The following is a 20,974-nucleotide window of genomic DNA, read 5'->3' as shown; positions in this document are numbered from 1 at the left end:
AAGCCTTCAGTGGCATTCCATGAGCTTGGGATAAAAGTAGCTTATTTGCGACACCTTCTAGTACACACAGTACTGCAATTAGTACTTGCTTTGTTATATTTTATTGCATTTTCACTGCTATTTTGGCTTTCTCTCTTTGAACAAGGATAAACAATTCTGATGCTATAGTAGCTACACCTGTGGGAAAGTAGTATATAATGAATTTAGCTCCCTCATTAATGCAGAGGGAATGAACTTTCCCATGTACACAGGCCTTCAGACGCTTTATACTGCAGCAGCAATTATGCAAACTTCAAGGCCCTTTCAAAGAAAATTCTTGTCTATTAAAATGTCCTAAAGACATCCAGAACATTCAAGCTGAACAGGAATGCGTGGCACATACAGTAATGAACCAATTAAACATGAGAACTGGAATATGAGCCAGTTTGCCACCAATGAAGTCACTAGGACAAAATAACCTTAAATCTTTGACTTCAATTGAGTTGAGCGGAGGTTTTGTTGCTCACTTGGATCGTCACTACAGTATACACTTGATTCGAGATGTAGGAGCAGTGTGATAGTGAAAGCTTGACCTGGAGCTGCATGGGGCATTGGCTGTTCGGAGTGTTGGTAATTAATATTCAAAAGTTGACAAGTGTATAGGATTTTTAAAACTGGCAGTCTGTCGGAAGCTTTGCATAGTTACCTGTATTAGTGTGCCATCTTAAATGTTTTGGATCTTTTTAAATGTTTTATTTTGATATATTTCTGTGTTTTGAGTTTATTGCTTATTTGTTTTTTATTATTTCTATTATTTTCTTATGTTAAATTATATTTGATTGTATTTATATGTTGTAAACTGCCCAGAGTCGCCTCGGTCAGATGCACATATAAAAATTAAATAAATACATAAATAAACAAACAATATGACCTTTTCCACCTGAGACTTCAAATCTGCCATGGTCAGACGCAGAACCTAAGAAGCAGAATTATCACCATTGGTAATGTTAGAGGTAGAAGTTTGTAATATCATGTGTGATTTAAAATTTCTAATTGCTGCCTCATCTGTTTTGGCAGGCCTGGCTCGTGCCAAGACCCTCCCCAGTCAAATATATTCTCCTGAGGTGGTGACACTTGAATATCGGCCTCCTGATGTGCTACTGGGAGCCACTGATTATTCTTCAGACATTGATATCTGGTGAGAGCTAGTTTTGTAACCATTGAGATGAAGGAAATGGATCAGACTATACTATACTTTTCTTCCTCTTTGAAATATATGCAGAATGTTGAAGGGTCTGAAGAGAACCTAGTTGTCTATGAGCATCGTCAAATCCTTCGATTACACCAAAACAGTTTTTGGAATCAAGGTACAGGAAACAACTTTCCTTGACTCTTTGAAAGTCCTCAGGTGTTAAATGACTTGGAGATTTAAGACGGAAACAGAATTATCTGCTCCTTCCTGAAACTGTCAACTGTGTAACTTCAATATTTAATTTAAATTGTGCCCAACATTGAATGAAGAGATTTCCCAGGTTGACAATTTGTGCCATTCCTATTCCCTTGAAATACCTCAGAACGTCCTAGTAGTTTATTTTGATAAGCTTCGGCATAAAGTAGCCACCAGCACTGGGATCAATACAATTTTTATTGAAAGAATGTACATAAGAGAATATTGGCACTTAAACTCTGGGATTGAAAGCTTGGAGACACTAAGGGAATGACCAGACAATGATTGGTTGTCCCCTGCTGCATCACATTCCTTATGCTGCACAGTCACAGACCATAATGGTCATATCATCCCCATGCCCAAGTTTCTTTTATTCCAGGATGGTTGGTAACATCACAGTGGGTGATGTTAGCAACATTTCTCCTGTAGCCCCCTCCATCCTTAACTCCTCCTCCTCCTCCTCTACCGGTATCACCACCCTTTTCTCCACCCTTTACACTTCTTTTTATATTTTGTTCTCTCTGCTTTGGTTGCATGCCCTCATGCATTCCTGACTCTAAATTACAAGTTTTGAAGACATAGATTTACCAAAGATTTTTTTTGAAAATCTGTTGCATACTTCAGTTGCAGATAGTTGTTGATTCAATTTAAACTAACAATCAGTATCATGTTGAAATGGTTTAAGAAAATACCAGTACAGCACAAAACCTGAACAAGACTAATCATTTCAGTTAAAGCCACAGTTTTTTGAGACATGAATTTACCAGTTTTTTTTTGTAATGCATGTATATTTCATGATTCCACTGCATATTGTTCAAAGTCCTTTTAAAAAAACAAAGACAGGGGTCTGGAATTGTTTGGGTCTATATTGGTATAGTCTGGAAGAAGTAATCATCACTTAAAACTACAGTTTGGCAGACATGTTTTTTTCTAATTCTTTTAATCCATATTTATTTCATGCTTCCATTGTATATGGCTCTTGAGTCAAGGTCTTTTTATGAAAAATTAACAACTAAAAAGTGCTGAAATGGTTTATCAGTATATCAGTATAGCACAAAACATGTTTGAACTGCCAAGTGATGGAGCATTAAGAATGATTATCATATCTGAAAGTGATCTGGGAAGGAAAGTTATTTTCATGGCACTGCAAAACAGTGGGAGGGAAGATGCAAACGTGTTCACTCCTACACTTTCAGTCTATATTCTGAAGACACACCCAGCAGTGTTCTGGAAGGACGGCAACAATGAGTCACACAATACAATTCCAAGCCAAAAAAAATGGGGAGGGGGAGAAAACACGGCAATGGTAGCAAAACAAGAAGAACAAAAATAAAAGCAACATGGTGGAGGATTGAGCAAAATGTACTGAGTACTCATGCAAATATTATTCAGATCTACTCAGAAGTAGCAGTAACGTTTTCTGATTGTCACAGAAGATACTGGGATGAACAGTGAATAGTGAGGACTATGGGACAAACAGCCGGACAATGGCTGTCTGCTTGTACCCAAGTGTTTTAATGACCCTTTCTTAAGGATCAAGAAACATTTAAGTATTTTTGTTTTTTAACCTTCAGTCAAATTCCCTGATCCTCTGCCCCAGGTCAAGTCACTCGTAAACAGGTCCAGCTACTACATACAATCTCTTGGAAGCTCCTCCTGTAATATTTCTGGCTTCTTGAATAGTTCAGATGGTTTTGAAAAAGCAACCGGTGTAAGCGAAGCTTCTTTTTTTTCTTTACATTTTTATTAAGTTATTAATAAAATAATGTCTATCAATAAAAAAGTAAGATACGCTTCTTATGCTAAAGGACAGCCTCCTGGTCTTCTTCATCATGTGTAGGTAATCCAATGGTTCTTTTGGAGTGGAGGAATCAGCCGACAGGGCTTCTATTGTTGCCCAGGGGATACCTAGATTGTTCACAGTCCTCCTATTCTTTGAGGAAGCTCCTGTCATGTTCCCCAGCCTCCAGATACAACACAACCACCTGTTCCCTTCTTCTGATCTTCACCAGCACAGCATAATTACCAACACACAGTAGAACAGCTTAATATTCAGGTGGGCTTCAGCTATTCACCTCAGCTTTCTCCAGCCCTCACCTCATAAAATCAAGTTCCTGCAACTATAATTCTTCTTACCGTCAATTGCCATTTCCCCTACTGAGTAGAATTTCCAATGTCAATCACTCTGATCTTTCTCACACCATTTTTTTAAAAAAATGTACTGAATCCAGCCCCCATATGTAAACCTTAAAAGTGGTAGTTTCCCCCACCCCACGTTCCTTCAGAATCTGTCACCAGGCAGTGATGGCCAAACAGGCTTGCATCATAAAAAACCAAAAGGTCTAAAATGACTCCAAAGTCAGTAACGTGGAAACATGGCCAACCATGTAGTTATTTCCCCTCTGGAGGAGGTGATCCAGGACAGAAGTGATCATCTGGATTCCCTTAAGCATGATAAGATTGTCTCTTGGGGGGGCGTATGTTTTAGATCAGTTGGGACCCCTCCCTGAACATGCCGATAGGTATTATTTCATATTTGTACACACAATTTCCTTTCAGTAGAAAACACGGTCATGAATGCATCCTGTTCTCTTTCATCTTGACTTGGACAAGACACAAGCTCTTAGTTTAGTGTTATATCCAGCAGCACAATCACCATGGTCATTTCCTTCATGCCATATCTGAAGAAATGAGTTTCCTGCTTGTATGTCAGCTCTGCCATGAGCACAAACCCTGGAAGATCTTGACTCTTGCTTGCATGTGGAACAGGAATCTGTCTTCAGAGGGGTCACGGCTCTTGTGGAGAAACCGACAAAGGAGTGCTTCCTTTTAACTGTTGATGACACCAGATGCAGTAACACTTGAACATGTCTGTGTTGGTTATGTATTTACAGTCTCTGTTGTGTATGTGATGGAATGAAGTGGATATCATTTTTTTCCCACTCAGGGGTGCTGGCTGTATCTTCATTGAGATGTTTCAGGGACAGCCACTGTTTCCAGGAGTTTGTAACACCTTTGAACAATTGGAGAAGATCTGGGCGGTGAGTACAATGGCACATTGCCGAGAACCTGCAAGGAAAAATCGTTAGCATGCAAAAGGATCAACTACACATATTTTCTCTCTCTTTCTCTCTCTCTGTGTCTGTTGCTCTCCCTGTTTCATGCATTGGAGAAGAGCATTTGAATGATAGCCCCAATGTGTTAAGTTTAGGGTTGTGCCCAATAAGCTGAACCATATTTGGTGGTTTTCTGAAAATACTAAGAATAATTCACATTCCTTTGATACAGTATCTGTCTTATCAAAGAAATGAGATCAGTTGAACTGAGGGCAAGCTGAAAGGGGCACACAAAAGTAAAGTTGCTGGGCTTCTGTTCCCTCTTCCTACACTCTTATTTTAATATTATGTGTATGTTGATTTTCTAACATATATCGCTGAAAGTACCTTGCAGCCCAATTTAATCAACTGCAATTGAAATATTAGTAAATAAAAATTCAATTGTTCAAATTTTTGTACAATGATTTTAAAAACAACCAAATAAACCCAACACCAGAAACATCCCAAATCAGATCTTACCACCTGCCATTATTAACTGGTTGATAAAAGAAATATTGTGTGTGGGTGTCACGGTCAGTGTGGGGAAGCTTTGCCCCCCCCCCAGATGCTTTGAACGTTGTCCCACATTCCTTTCCATTGGCTGTGCTGAGTCAGGCTAGTGTGTGAGTTGTATACGAAAGCAATGGAGGGCCAAGCGTTCCCTGCCTAGTGAGATGCTGCCCTACAATATCAGCAATCCTCAGCAGTCTGAATATCTTTCTTATGGACATTCCGGTGGTCTATTCATTCTGAAAGGACATTTTAGGGTTCCGTTATTTTCTTTATTTCACAAAATGAAGGTTTCTGAAGGCTTTTGAAGTCTTAAAAAAGCAAAAGCATGTCAAAACAATAGCAAAACTATCCCCCAGATTAGAAAATTGCCCAATATAGACGTGAGTAGGTAAGAAGAGGCTCCTTTTCAATTTGTAGAATCTCTCTCCCCCAAACATTCCTCAGCCAAATACATATGCTTAAAAAACCCCATCTGAAGCCTTCGTTATGCCCAGCTATGCATGCAGTTCTCCCAGTCTTTAGCAGATGAAATGTGTGTTTTTTTAAGGGGGGGGGGAAATACAACATTTGTTATGCTGTTAAAGTCATGGAAATTTTTAGATAAACTCAATGCAAGATGGAAAATAGGCACATTAGCACATTATCTCGGACAAAGCCCACTGTGAAGAAGACAAAATATAATTTATTTCTTTGGAAGTAATAAAGACATAATTATATTCCTTTTATTATAATAACACTGCTGTTTTTTCTATGTAATGACTAAATTCCAGTTCCATTTCTTGCATTTGTGTATGGCTCCTGATCTTATCAGTACGGGCAATTTTTTTTTTTAATTTAGCATTTCCTTCTTCTGTCCTGAGGCTCCCATGGCTTTCATTGTGGGTACCTCTGGACTGAAGTATGAAGAGATTTCCAACAGATTGCTCCTGCTGATGACATCAGCCTTATGCTGTTTTTAAGTTACGAAACAGAATTTCAGCCAACAAGTAATATTTATCCATTCACATTTACCCCCACACTCACCCTTTTCTTACTTTTTTCAGATGGATTTTAAAAAAAAATACATACCCAAATATAAAGTAGAAGTAATGATTACCTAAAATCTTTTTGCAGTGTTAATGGTAATAGGCTCTTTGGTCATAGGAAGGTTAAGTTACACAATGAATTACATTTTGAAAATGTAGCTTGCCCAATTATGAGAAACCCATCCACTTCAGCCCATTGGATTTTTGAACGTAATAAGTGGCATCTTGTAGTTTGAATTCTGAATCAATTCAAACTGGTATAAATCCCTCTCCTTTGCCTTATGAATTTCTATTAAATCTGGAAAAAAACAAAATCCCGGAGACAGAAGTGGAGGGGAATCATATCTGTACCACTGTTGTTGTGAACATTGGATTTCCAAATGTACTAGCTGAAGCGTCTTGCCTTTGGAGTTTGCTGAGTGTACTTTTTAAAAGGAGCTCTATGACAACAGTGCTTGGCAGAGGCAAACATTATACAGAATAACTTATTCTGGCATCATTCATTTATCCAGCCAGCTTTGGGCTGTCTTGTCTTTTATTGGCATGGATTTCAGTGCTCGAGGGCAGAGTCCCAGGTGGACTCCGACCTCCTTATCAAGATGCAGGAGAGTTCGTGAGACCCAGAAACATTGTCTTTGAATTGTGCCCTGAATTGTTTTTGAACACCTGTCAGATGAGCCGTTTACTATCTATTCCCTTTCATCTCACAACAGCAGGGGCCTCTCACACAGCCATGGTAAGGGGCTTCGGAGTGCCTGTCATTCTGAGCAGAGCTTTTGCTACTGTTGAGAGAGAGAGAGCGAGAGAGAGAGAGTCACTCATCCGTGCGATCCTGCTTTCCAGGGGAGCACCTTGGGTCTAAATTCAATCGCATAGTGATCTTGACAACCACAGTTGTGTTCAGATGGCTGCTGTTGGTGCAGTCACTCACAGACCTTTGAAGGACCAACATTCCTGACAAAAAAAAATCCTGTTGAGTGCCTTTTCAAGAGTTTTACAACAGCTAGAATCTAGTCTGCTGCACACATGTAGTTAAAAGGGAAATTGATATGTTCTGTTGTTATTATTATCCTTATTTATCGGACTTTTTGCTTCTTGCAGGTACTGGGATCCCCAATGGAGGAAACTTGGCCAGGACTTTCCAAGTTTCAACGTTATAAGCCAGGTATGTTCTCAATGGCTGCTACTTCGAATAGTGTCTATCTATGTAATGCTAGTAGGCTAGAACTGTTTTTCAGATTATTAACCTTGATGTTGAACCATAAAATTAACAGCACTTGAAGGCAATTTCAGGAAAAGGATTACCATCCCTAAAACAGTTGTAAGGTCACCTGAGCTGAATAGGGTTGTAAAAGAGACTGTGAATCAAGCTGATGCAAAGCCAGATTGCTGTGATTTGGCTTGGAAATGTAGTCACACGCACCCAGAGTTTGGTGGCAGATACACATCATGTGCCCTATAGACGCGCAATGCTAGAGGAGCAGCAGGCAAGATTACATTTTTTCCAGCAAGGATGAGGAAGGTCTGTTGCAGAAGGTGGTTGCAAAAGTACATGGGCAAGATCCCAGTGGCATATCACAAGCCTGGTCATCAAGATCACTATATATGCCAGCTATGTAGAACTTTTTTTTTTCTTTAGCACGAAGCTCAGATCCTAATTTCACAGGGCCAGTACATTCTGTTTCTGCACGGAACAGGCAATCACAGCATGGCTCAATCTTTCTAGGGTTGAGTAGCAAGTTCCCTAAAGCCCTCTGCTCCTGATTTTTGATGTGAGCAAGGTGAGTGTGTATTTGTGTGTGTGTGAGTGTGTGTGTGTGTGTGTGTGTGAGAGAGAGAGAGAGAGAGAGAGAGCACCAGCCACACACATGATTTATAAAACAACTTTCCTTTTTATGCCCCTGCAGATTGGGTGAGAATTCGGTGTCCTGAACTTCAAAGAACTAGTTGTCTCTTATTCTGATGTGGGCAGACTGAGAAGTACGCTTTGAAAAGCAGTCTTTCTTTTGTCTTGCCTTGCCTTTCCTCTCCCTCCACCCTGCCCTTTTTGTTTAATGTTTTTTTTTTTTGGGGGGGGGGTAGCTTTCAGAGCAGTATACCCAAGTATTAGATCAGGGGTGGGGTGGGGTGAATAACACAACTCCTCTAGGTCTCATCAGAATTCTTTTTGAGGAAAAGGATATAAAACTGAAATATTGAAACCCTGAAATGCAAAATCTGTCTACCTGTGCATTAACTGATACATCTTGCTTGTGCTTGGAGAAGGAGCAAGATCTGTTTGAAACCCACGAGAGGCAAGAAGGTGGTGGTTGGGGAGGCTTTCAGCTAGAGGTCTACGGATTTAGCAGAGCATAGTAACATCTCTTCAAAGCAGTGGGTGTTGCTCCAAGCTGCCCTCGTTTAGCTTCAGTGCTGGAAAACTAAACATTTCTTCTTTTGACATGCTTGCTAGTGTTGGCCAAACAATAAGCTGAACTCACCCAGTCAAGGTCTGGAATCTTTCACACAATTAGTCAGGATTCATTAATCAAGCCAGCATGAAATGAGAATGTGTCCTTTAACTCTGGGGGTGCGGGTCCAGTGCCTCCCTGAACCTGTTGAGGGGAGTTCAGGAGAGGGAATAGGATTGCTGTTAAAGCTGGCTCTACTCCTTTTTGCCACCCTTACAAACAAAATCAAAAGGGACGTGGTGGCGCTGTGGGCTAAACCGCAAAAGCCTGTGCTGCAGGGTCAGAAGACCGTCGCTTGTCCCAGCTCCCGCCAACCTAGTGGTTCGAAAGCATGCAAATGCAAGTAGATCAATAGGGACCACCTTGGTGGGAAGGTAACAGCGTTCCGTGTCTAAGTCACACTGGCCATGTGACCACAGAAGATTGTCTTCGGACAAACGCTGGCTCTATGGCTTGGAAACGGGGATGAGCACCGCCCCCTAGAGTCGAACACGACTGGACAAAAATTGTCAAGGGGAACCTTTATCTTTACCTTACAAACAAAATCAGTGGAATTATGTGTTCCAGGAAGAGAGAAAGATGAAGAGAGACAGAAAAAGTGAATATCTTTCAAAGAACTCTTCAAAAAAACAAGGAAAAAGCCTGCCATGTTAGCAGCAAAGGATCAGCCAATCTGCAGCCCTGGGGCAACTACCTCACCCGGCCTGTTGGCAGGGCCAGGCCTGGAGTGGGGCCAGAGTGAAATAGGACACTGAAGGCAAGAAAGGCATCAAGCATTTACAGTGTTGGTTACATAAATATCCTAGCCTATGGTAAACATCTGTAGGGTAACACACAATGAATAGGCTTTGCCCTTTGAAGTGCTGAAGCGACAAGTGCTGTTTCTCAGAAAAGTCGTGATTGTTTCTAAGACTGAAAGGCCGGGATTTTTGTGAAAAAGAAAACAGTTCTTTGGCAATACACAGAATTGTCTCAAAACCTCAGGAATTAGACCTTTAGGGAAAATGCTAGTATTTTCTTTATTGCACTTCTATGCCACCTTTCTCCCAGCAGTGGGACCCAAGGCAGTTTACAGATCGTTAAAACAAGAATAATAATAAAAAAGAAGCATTTAAAAATTTTATAAACATGGAAATCTTGAAATCGTCATATAAAACTATTTAAGAATTGTAAAACCATTTTGAAAGTACATCTAAAAGGATAAATGGCCAGCAAGCTCAGGGCAGCTGGCTATGTTAAATGTACACATTAAACACTAAAAATCTGTTGGAATGAAGGTGTCTCATTCACTCCTGAAAAGTGAGGAGAGAAGAGCCAGCCTAGCCTCATGGGGCAGGGCATTCCATGACTTGGGGCAACAACCAAGAAGGCCCTTCTCTTGAGTCCCTGACCGGTGTATCTGCAAAAGTAAGAGGACTGAGAGGAGGACCTCCCTGGATAATTATGAAACCCAAGGAGGGTTATATGGGGAGATACAGTGTATCATGTGAAGGATCATATCACCCCATATATGCCTTCTTGGTTCTGAAGATCTTCTGGGGAGGCCCTTCTCTCAGTTCCACCACCTTCTCAAGATAGCTTGGTGAGGACACAAGAGAGACAAGGCCTTCTCAGTGGCTGCTCCCAGGCTTTGGAAGGCAATGCCCTGAGAAGCCTGACTGGCCACCTTCCTCTTGCCTCCCTCTTGCCCTTCAGGAAAAGACAGGCCTTTAAGCAGTAAGTTATCTCAAAAAGGCTGGTTTTTAACTTACAGGTGTGTAAATGTTTCTGTAATGTTTTTAGATTTGATTTTTAATCTTAATATACGTTTAATTGTTTTTAAAATATATTTATATAATATTTTTTAATTTGTTGTTTTCTCTGTTGTAAGCTACCTTGGGTCCCCTACAGGGAGAAAAGCAGCATACAAATGAACAAACGTCAGATAACCTATACCCAAGCTATACAGTGGTGCCTCGACTTACGAACTTAATCCGTTCCAGAACATGGTCATAACTCGAAATGGTCGTAACTCGAAGCACCGTTTCCCATAGGAATGCGTTGAAATGCAGTTAATCTGTTCCGGCCATTTTTGGTCATATCTCGAGGTGCCAGTCGCAAGTTGAAGCATTCGTTCCCATAGGAACTAATGGAAAAGCGGTTAATCCATCCATTACCACTAGGGGGAGACTTTTTCTAAAACCTAAGGTGACTTAGGTTAAAAAAAGGCCAGGAAAGGAGGGAGGGAAGGAACAATGGGGAAAAGAGGAAAGAAAGAAAGAAGGTCATCACTGGGGCACACAGACCCCTCAGACAAAAGTTTGCGCTTTTAAGCACAAAAAGAGAGAAGATAGAGAGAGAGAAGACGGGCGGGGGGTAGAGACTTTGGAGTCTAAAACACATTTTAAACCCACACATTTTAAACCAACACCTTTTAAACCAAACACCTTTTAAAACAAAAGAGAGGTCACAGTACACAAACCCTAGGAGCCATAGAACAAAAACTAAAAATGTTACAAATACACACTGCAAGACCCATCAGAGCATAGAAACATAACTCCCCAGCCCAAACCCACACTGCAAAAACCCTGTACATACAGTACTCACCTAGAACAGGCAATCTCTCTGTTTTAAAACAGAAAGTCAAAAAGCAAAAAGCAAAAATCCAAAAAGTAAACAATTTAAAAAAAATGCCCCCCCATACACTACACTACACTACAGTACTAGGGAGTCTGAAGTCTCGCTCCGGACCCACACTCTCTAACCGCTGGGGTGAAAGAGCTACAGAGAAGTAGCCTCTTTGCTGATCAATGGTTAAATGAAAGCAGTTCAAATTCCCTGCCTTCCCCACATTTTTTTTCCGTTTATAACTCGAAGTGCCGGCAAGTGAAAACAAAATTTTGCGGCTGGAGCTGGTCGTAACTTGAATTGGTTGCAAGTTGGGACATTCATAAGTTGAGGCAACACTGTATAGTGCTTTATAGGTTTTAACCAGCACTTTGAATTGAAGGAGACCAGTAGCCAGTGAAGCTGCTGCCACAGGGGAATTATATGATAATATTAGCACAAGCAGTAGTACTGAAATGAGACTCAATTAGAAGCAAACTAGAGTCTAACCATGGGTTGCCTCCGATTATACCAGTGGAACAAATATCAGCAGATTCCTCACCTCTTGCTGTCCCCCTAGATGTGTTTTACAGAGGCAGAGGGTCGAGGAGAATGTGACAAACCCAGACCTACTGGGATCTGCCACACGTTAACTAAGCTGCCACCAACCATTCCCTATAAGAAGTCACACAGACCAGGGATGGATTTTCAACAAATAAAAGAATAAGGTTTATTTAAAACAACACACAGGCAAAATAAAATAATCAGGTGAATAAGAAATAGTAACGTGGCTTAGTCTCATTCATACATGCACACAGTTTGGTTCACACAGAACCCTTAACTTGAAGCACAGACCCTGAACCTATCAGTTCTGGCTAACCATACAGACACCTGAACCTATCAGGTTGGTACTCTGACACACAGTAGTACCCTGTCTGACACACAGACTCCCACACCAGCTTCTTCTTCCCAGCTGCTGCTTCTTCACATCCCAGCGTCTGCTGAACTTCTCCACACACGCATCACATATATATACAGTACAGCCCCTCCTCCTGATGTCCCGCCTTCCACTCCCCATAGGATGGAACTTTCCCTCCAAACCCATGACAGACAGGTAACATCAGTGCTGTATGTAACACCTCCCCTCTTTATAAGTTGTTTTGTAGGGGGAAAGCTAACGTGCTTTTTCCCAAAAAACAACCTGAATCCAAAACATACAAAACCATTTATACATACAATATCATACTTACTTATACTTACATTCTAAGTTAACCATATCAATTAGGCATTTAAACATTTACCATATACATTACATCAATTTACCTTTATTCATACAAACCAAGTTCAAAAAACAGGTACATTTAACTTTTTGTCATCAATTTATATACATAGTCCATGTTTCTTTCGCCGTCTTCATTCTTCAGGTCTTCTTGACAAGGCGTCAGCAACACAGTTCACTGACCCTCTGACCACCTTCACTTCAAAGTCATAGTCCTGTAGGTTTAAAGCCCACCTCATAAGTTTGCTATTGTGGGTTTTCATTGTCTTTAACCATTGCAGTGGTGAATGGTCAGTGCACAGAACAAAATGTCTTCCCCAGATGTAAGGCTTGGCCTTCTGGATCGCGTAGACTATGGCCAAACACTCCTTCTCCACGGTTGCCAAATGTCTCTCACCTTTTTGAAGTTTCCTACTCAGGTAGGACACTGGATGCTGGTCACCATTCTCATCCTCCTGGCAAAGAACTGCTCCTACCCCGCTGTTAGACGCATCGGTGTAGATGATGAACTCCCGGTCGAAGTCTGGAGCACGCAGCACTGGATACTGGACGAGCGCCTCCTTCAACCTCTGGAACGCCGCCTCACAGTCGCTGGTCCACGGGATGCGGTCATCAGCCTTCTTCCTCGTCAGATCGGTCAGCGGAGCCGCAATCTCGCTAAACCTCGGGATGAACTTTCTGTAGTAGCCCACCAACCCAAGAAATGATTTGACTTTTTTCTTGGTGTTGGGTCTGGGCCAATCACGAACAGCTTCTATTTTGGCCTCTAGGGGTTTTATCACTCCTCCCCCTACCATGTGACCCAAGCACTTTACTTCTGGGCTACCCAGCTGACACTTGCTGGCCTTTACTGTTAGCCCTGCTGCACTTAACCTCTGCAGCACTAACTCCAGGTGTATCAGGTGATCTTCCCAGGTATTACTGAAGATCCCTATGTCGTCAATGTAGGCCACAGTAAAGTCACTGAGCCCTGCCAAGGTCTGGTCCATCAGCCTTTGGAATGTGGCTGGTGCATTTCTGAGACCAAAGCTCAGGACTCGAAACTCATAGAGACCAAAAGGGCTGCAAAAGGCAGTCTTTTCTTGATCCCTGGGATCAATTCTTAATTGCCAATATCCCTTTACCAGGTCCAATGATGAGATGAACCGACAACCCCCTATGGTTTCAATCAGGTTGTCTGGCCTGGGCATTGGGTAGGCATCAGGAGTGGTTACACGGTTTAATTTCCTGTAATCGACACAAAACCTAATGCTCCCATCAGGCTTGTCCACAAGGACTATCGGAGAGGACCAAGGACTAGAAGAGGGGACGATTATGTTCTCCCTAAGCATCTCGTCCAGCTCCTTCCGCACCTTGTCCCTATAGGGTCCCGTTACTCGGTATGGGGATACTGCCTGCGGGGGTGCATCCCCTGTGTGGATCCGATGCATCACTCCCTTCACTATCCCCGGCTTGTTGGAAAACACCTGTTGATATTTACTAAGCAGCATTTTTAGTTCTTGCTGCTGGTCTTGGGTGAGTGCAGGACTGATCTTTACCTCCTCTGGGTTGTATTTTACTTCCCCTCTACCCTCCCAGAAAGGTAGTTCAGCTTCCTCACTCTCAGCTGCTTTTATCGCAAATAAAACCCTCTGTTCCCCTCTGTAGTAGGGTTTTAGGGCATTCACATGAACCACCCTCCTTGCTTGGTTCTCCTCCTGCTCTATAAGGTAGTTCAGGTCTGACATCTTGGAAATGACCCTATATGGTCCTGCCCATTTGAGCTGCAGTTTGTTCTCTCTGCAGGGCCTAAGCCAAAGCACTTCCTCCCCTGGGTCAAAGTGCCTCTCTCTAGCTTTGTGGTCATACCATGTTTTCTGTCTGACCTTCTGAGCTTGCAGGTTTTCTGCTGCCAGCTCTAGATTTCTCTTTAGGTCATTCATCAAGGTGTCTATGTATGTCACAACGTCTTGTGGGTCATCCTGGGTGATCTGCTCCCAATTTTGTTTGATCAAATCAAGGGGCCCTTTCACCCTTCTCCCAAATAAAAGTTCAAATGGACTGAACCCGGTACTGGCTTGTGGCACTGATCGATAAGCAAACAAAAGGGATTGCAGCTTCTGGTCCCAATTGTTTGGATTCTCTGCCAAGTAAGCCCTAATCATGCGCATTAGAGTCCCATTGAACTTCTCAGTTAACCCATTACTTTCAGGATGATAGGCAGTAGTTTCCTTGTGCTTAATTCCACAGATTTGCCATAAGCGTTTCATGAGCTTTGATGTGAACGATGCGCCCAAATCTGTGATTATTTCTGAGGCAAATCCCATCCTGGACATATACCCCACCAAGGCATCTGCCACTGTGTTAGTTTCAATGTTAGTCAAGGGTATGGCTTCAGGGTACCTCGTGGCATGGTCCACAATGGTGAGAATGAACCTGTTCCCCCTCTTTGTGGCCTTGGGCAAAGGTCCCACTATATCCACCCCTATGCATTTGAACGGAGTGTCAATCACAGGCAAAGGGCACAACTTTGCTTTGGTCCTGTCGCGGCTATTCCCCTGCCTTTGACACACATCACATTGTTTACAGAACTCCCTGATCTGCTTCCCTATGTCAGGCCAGTAAAAATTCTGTGTGATTCTCTGCTGTGTTTTGTTCACCCCTAAGTGTGCAGCAAACATGTCAGAGTGCCCCCTTTGTAAGATCATGGGGCGATACTTTTCAGGTACCACCAGCTGACTTCTGATCCCATCTCCCCCTTTTGAGATATTCCTCAGGGTCTCTCTATATAAAATCCCCTTTTTCTCCAGAAATCTCACTGGGGTTTCAGGTGTTAGCTGGGCGTCAGTCACCTGTTCAAAACACTTTTGGAGAGTGGCGTCTGCCTTTTGCTCTTGTCCAAATCTGCTGTCTGTGGTTAAGGTTTCCACCACAGCTTCGGAACTCCCCTCTGCTTCCGTCTCTGGCTCATCATTACCCCCCTGAACTGTCCCCGTGGTGGCTTGTGAACGTGTAATCACTAGCACCCGTTTCACATGTTCAGCCAGGTCATTTCCCACGAGCACGGCTGCTGGCAGAGTCGATGAAATCGCTAGCCGCCAAACTCCCCTCCAGCCTTGAAAGTTGACAGGTACCTCCGCGACTGGCAGAGAGATCACCTGCCCCTCAATCCCTGCCACCTTCATGCTCTCATTTGGGATTACATACTCCCTAGGAATAATATCTGGATGGCACAGGGTCACCTGGGAACAAGTGTCCCGTAGCCCCCGATACTGACGGTTAAGTATTCCTACGTCCACCCCTGCTGTCTCAAACAACTGAGAATCTGTTCTCACCAGCAGGCAGCGCCTGACCTCTACAAGAGGACCATTTTCCTCAGCCTGATCAGCAGATGTAGCTGTTCCAGATTGAGTAGCCATGGCAACAGGCTCCCTCAGTGACAATGAGCCTTGCTCTTTCTGGACACAGAACACAGCTTTTGGCTTGGTCCCACTCGAATCCTGAGGCACCATTCCTTTTAGCTGCTTTAATTTCTCACACTCTGAGATTAGATGGCCCTTTCCCTGACAGAAATAACATTTTCTGGTGTATTTTGATTCTCTCTCATCTTGTTTTGGTTTTCCCTCCAAAATCTGAGGTCTTGGTTTCATGTCTGAGGGCTTCCCTTCACCATGGGCCCCTCCCCCTTGCTGGCTTTTCCCTGGTCCCTGAGAGTACTTGCTGTAGGTTTCTTTAGGTTTTCCCATCGCTTTCCCCTCACCCAAGGCCTTTCTTATTTGGGAAATAAAATCTGCGATTTCGGCTGCTTCTGCCACAGATTTTGGTTTCCTTTCCCTCACCTGGAATTTCAGTTCCCCATGCAGGACTGAATAGAACTGTTCCAGCGCTATCAAGTCTTTGAGCTGCTGAAAGGTCTCTGTCCCCTCCTGAGATAGCCATTTCTCTAGCAGCCTCACCAATTGAGCCCCCACTTGGGTGAAAGTCTGCTCTGGTTTCTTTGTGAGGGACCTGAATCTTTGCCTCAGCTGTTCCGCATTTATCCCATGTCTTGCAAACACCAGTTTTTTAAACTCTGCAAAATCTCTCATCAGTTCCTGTGGCATCTCTGAATAAACCTCAGCCAGGCTACCACTGATTAAAGATCGCATGATGGTCATCTTCTCAGTTTCCCTCACTGAGAAGTCCACAAACGCTCTTTCCACTAAGGAAAAGAACACCTCAGGACAATCTCCCTTGTGGTACACAGGGAATTTCTTCAGGTCAGCCTTAGACAATTGGCCTCCCTCAGAATCCCTATTGTTATTATTGTTCTGGTTCATCAGTTCCAATTTTCTTAATTCAAACGCCATTCTCTCTCTCTCCAATCTTTCCTCCCTCTCCATTCTCTCTCTCTCTAATTTTTCTTCTTTTTCCAATTGCCTCATCCTCAGTTCATGCTGTTGGGCTATGAGCAATTTTCTGAGTTCTGGGTTCTGTTCTCCCGTGCTGTCACCTTGCACTGAGCCAAATTCATCCTCAGAACCTTGGTCAACCTGGGGGTCTTTCACTTCACCCATTTCTGCCATTTGGCTTCGAGTCAAGGGCATACTCCCCCCCAGAACAGGCTGCTTTCAAAAGTCAAGCCTCAAAATAAAGCGACCACTTTTTTTTTCTTTTTGCCTCAGAACCAGCTTTCCCTATAGATTGCTGCTGTCCTTCAGCACTACTTGCAACAGTTGCGAGTTAGAGTCTACCCCCCTCTGCTGGGCCTCTCAGCAGACAAGCTAGCTCACTGCTATTTCACAGTTTTTCCTCAGCTTTTTCCCGCCAAAACAGGCTGCCTCAGAGCTCCCTAATCTAGTCCCCAATCTGAGGTTACACGTTCTTCTACTAGTGCACCCCCCCGTGAGGCACACCTAGAAGATTACCTACGCGCTCTCAGATTGTCTACCCCCTTGCTCTGGGCACACTTGCCAAGGCTTTGCTGGACCGCTGGACAACTGGACCAGTCGTATCCCACACGCTGGACACCAATCAATGTGACAAACCCAGACCTACTGGGATCTGCCACACGTTAACTAAGCTGCCACCAACCATTCCCTATAAGAAGTCACACAGACCAGGGATGGATTTTCAACAAATAAAAGAATAAGGTTTATTTAAAACAACACACAGGCAAAATAAAATAATCAGGTGAATAAGAAATAGTAACGTGGCTTAGTCTCATTCATACATGCACACAGTTTGGTTCACACAGAACCCTTAACTTGAAGCACAGACCCTGAACCTATCAGTTCTGGCTAACCATACAGACACCTGAACCTATCAGGTTGGTACTCTGACACACAGTAGTACCCTGTCTGACACACAGACTCCCACACCAGCTTCTTCTTCCCAGCTGCTGCTTCTTCACATCCCAGCGTCTGCTGAACTTCTCCACACACGCATCACATATATATACAGTACAGCCCCTCCTCCTGATGTCCCGCCTTCCACTCCCCATAGGATGGAACTTTCCCTCCAAACCCATGACAGACAGGTAACATCAGTGCTGTATGTAACAGAGAATAGGTCTGCCTGTGCCGCATTAGATGCCATCCCAAATGCGAGTTATGGTTGCCTCTGACATTTCTCCACTTTTTCCCATGTTTCTTCTTGACACCCAAAAGCTTTTCACGAGATGCAAATAGTTTCCTATACTTTTTGATTGGTAGCACTAGAAGCTGTTCTTCAAGAAGTCTCTTCTTCAAGAAGTCTCTTTGGCTTTGGCTGATATCGCTACTTTAAAGGGAGCAGGCAGATAACAGCTGTCATGTAATAAATAAGGAGACACACTTCTCTATTGCCTAGAGCAGGGGTCCCAATCCCCGGCCTGCAGTCTGGTGCTGGTCCGTGGCCATGGCAGGACTGGGCCGTGGAGACAGATCTCAGCCTTTGCACACACTCCCCCCACCCCACCTGCACGATGGGTGACCCACCCACCCGCGAGCACGCTCTGCCCCTCCGCGAGCACACCCCACCCCTTCGTGCATGCATGCAAGCACCTCTGCCCCTCTGCATACACGCTCCACCCCTGCACACCCTGGCCCTTCGCAAGTGTGCCCCTCCCCTCCATGAGCACGCCCCACCCACCTGTGAGCACAGGGAGCCCCACCCTCCTCATGAATGGACCCCATCCCCTCAACTGGTCCACGACTCAAAAAAAAGTTGAGGACCACTGGCCTGGAGGTTGAAAAAAAATCAGCAATCTCCCAGCCAACGTGCCTTGCTGGCTTTTCCAAGCTTGGCTACTCCTGTCACATAGATCACATGATATATGTCACGAATTCCAACTGGAAATTTAATCACTTGGGTCCCACAATTGCACAATCCTTTTTTTTTCTTAAAGGGAATAGTTAAGCCATACCTATTTCTGCATTATTGTCAAGATGTCTACTAGACTCCAGTTCACATCCTCATTAGCCAGTATGGCCAATGGTCAGGGCAGATGATAGCTGTAGTCCATCAGCATGTGGAGGGCTGCAGGTTGCCTGCCCATGCTCTAAAGCAGGGGTGTCAAACACAAGGCCCGCGGGCCAAATCCGGCCCGCCAGACCTCGTCTGATGGCCCGCAGAGCCGCCGCCAGCCTTGCAGCCTCCCCCTTTTTTTTTTCCAATGAATTTACTCCGTGCCTGCATGGAGTACAGTGGTGCCCCGCACAGCGAGGTTAATCCGTTCCGGATTAACCTTCACTGTGGGAAACATCACACTACGGAACACAAAAAGGCATTGGAACGCATTAAACAGCGTTTAATGTGTTCCAATGCCATAGAATACTCACCGTTGTGCGATGTTTCCCAGGGGCCGGCAGCCATTTTCGCGCCCTCCCCTCGCACAACGAGGGCGCCAAAATGGCTGCCATCAGCTGCCCGGCGGGTCCAAAATGGCCGCCGGAACAGCCGAAAGGGCCCGGGGTGCAGCGTTTTCGCGCCCTTGGTAAGCAAGGGGAGCGCGCGAAAACGCTGCCGGAAGCCCTGAAATGGTTGATTTTGAAGCCGCGGAACAGCTGATTGTCGGGTCACAAAGCGAAGGTCGTTAAGACCTACAGATACAACTGGCCCTTTGATGGGGACCAAACTGCTGATGCGGCCCCCGATGAATTTGAGTTTGACACCCCTGCTCTAAAGCCTAGCAAAATTAGAGAGTGAATAGCAAGTGTAACTGAAATAGATGTTTTAGATTTGATTTGTCCAATTCACTCCCACTGTTCCCTGGGGATACTTTATGCAGATCTTTAGCTCGTTTTACACAGGGCCAATTGCAGTCAAAGATGAAGTGACTGGATTCCTAGAACAAGATCAGAGCAGAGGAACAATTACGTGAACCTTCTCAAATTAATTATGACTTCCAGATCTATTGGCTGAATCTTAAGTTCTCATTACATGTTCTATGCCTTGTGGTTTCAGCAAGGATAAGGAATGTGTGGTCCTTCAAAAGTTGCAGGACTGTAATCTCCTTCATTCCTTACCACCCCCTCAACTATGCAGTTTCCCCAAAGCTCTCATGTTGGGTTATCCTAAATCCTTGCATTTATGTACCTCTGTGTTTGTTTCACTACACTGAAAAGCAGAGCACTTGAATCTCTTCTCAATCTCACTCATGCTCACAAAGACCAGTGGCTTGATCTTCTTCTAGACGTGTTAGAATTAGACCAAGGTAGAATCCACATACTAGGGATCAAGATAGGAAAGATTAGGAATAACAGAACATAGAACAAATTGTTGCTCTAGCAAAAATAGATAGCTAGATCCAAAGATTTTGGATTGATTATATCCTGCTTATATTGAAACTAGCAACTCCAAACAGTGATTCAGTGTGGCTGCAGAGGCTCCCCTACTTATAAAGACATTTCAATAGATGTTACAGCCTGATATATGGTTACCTGTTCCCATTGTAGTGAACTGGGAAACCATAATGGAACCATAAAGTTCCATTATGCTCACACAAGGCTCTGTATTTGGGAGATTATTCTAAAGATGCATTCTTTAGTACATTTGTTTGGAAACACATTCCACTGAAATTAGTGGGATCTCTTTCTGGGTAAACTTAATTACCACTTGTCAGTTCACTGTGCTGACAACCAAATGTAAACTATTTCCTGAAATACCATCCTCTTTGAGCTAGTTGATTCATGAATCCAATACTGGCATGTCTAACATGGTTGGTGGAACTGGCCTAAAATACGAGGCTCACTTTATGAAAATATTTTCATCACAATGAAAAGTGGGTCTTTCAAAAGAATTTTTTAGGGATTACTATAGGCTTGATAAAACGATTCTTGCTTCCCCCCCCCCCCCAAGACTGAGGCAGTGGACTTTGATCCAGAAAAACTCACACGGAAATAAAATTGTTAATATCTAAAGTCCTACAGTATTTTGTGGGTGTGTGATTTCCCCCCACTTTCGGCAAAATCTTTTACAGGGACATTTGGGAAGAGGAACTAGTGGCCATCAGGTGGCAACCTGCAACAAAACTAGGGGCAGTGAAAAGGCAAGGCCAGCAAAACAAGAACCCTAGTTTTGCCTCCCATGTCACCCTACAACCAAATTCAAACCAAGGGGGTCTCCTCCTGACAACTTTCTGCTCAGCCCTATATAGCTTT

At 43.6% G+C, this 20,974-nt stretch overlaps 1 protein-coding gene across 2 annotated transcripts in view; it reads left to right on the top strand.

The window, feature by feature from the left end:
* Positions 1-20,974, top strand: part of CDK15 (cyclin dependent kinase 15) — a 75,051-nt gene that overhangs the window by 23,178 nt on the left and 30,899 nt on the right. Inside the window, exons 8-11 of one of the 2 annotated variants that reach the window (XM_020814477.3) lie at positions 1,057-1,177; positions 4,374-4,467; positions 7,161-7,224; positions 7,967-8,155. In XM_020814477.3, the coding sequence (XP_020670136.3) occupies positions 1,057-1,177; positions 4,374-4,467; positions 7,161-7,224; positions 7,967-8,022 (335 nt within the window). In that variant the 3' untranslated portion in view covers positions 8,023-8,155. Of the gene's footprint in view, positions 1-1,056; positions 1,178-4,373; positions 4,468-7,160; positions 7,225-7,966; positions 8,156-20,974 lie in introns of those variants that run through there. The other variant, XM_020814475.3, reaches the window with a different exon arrangement.

The sequence above is a fragment of the Pogona vitticeps genome, chromosome 1 (assembly GCF_051106095.1).
Source record: "Pogona vitticeps strain Pit_001003342236 chromosome 1, PviZW2.1, whole genome shotgun sequence".
Taxonomy (NCBI): domain Eukaryota; kingdom Metazoa; phylum Chordata; class Lepidosauria; order Squamata; family Agamidae; genus Pogona; species Pogona vitticeps.
The sequence above is the reverse complement of the archived record's forward strand: the minus strand, read 5'-3'. Positions and strand labels throughout refer to the sequence as shown.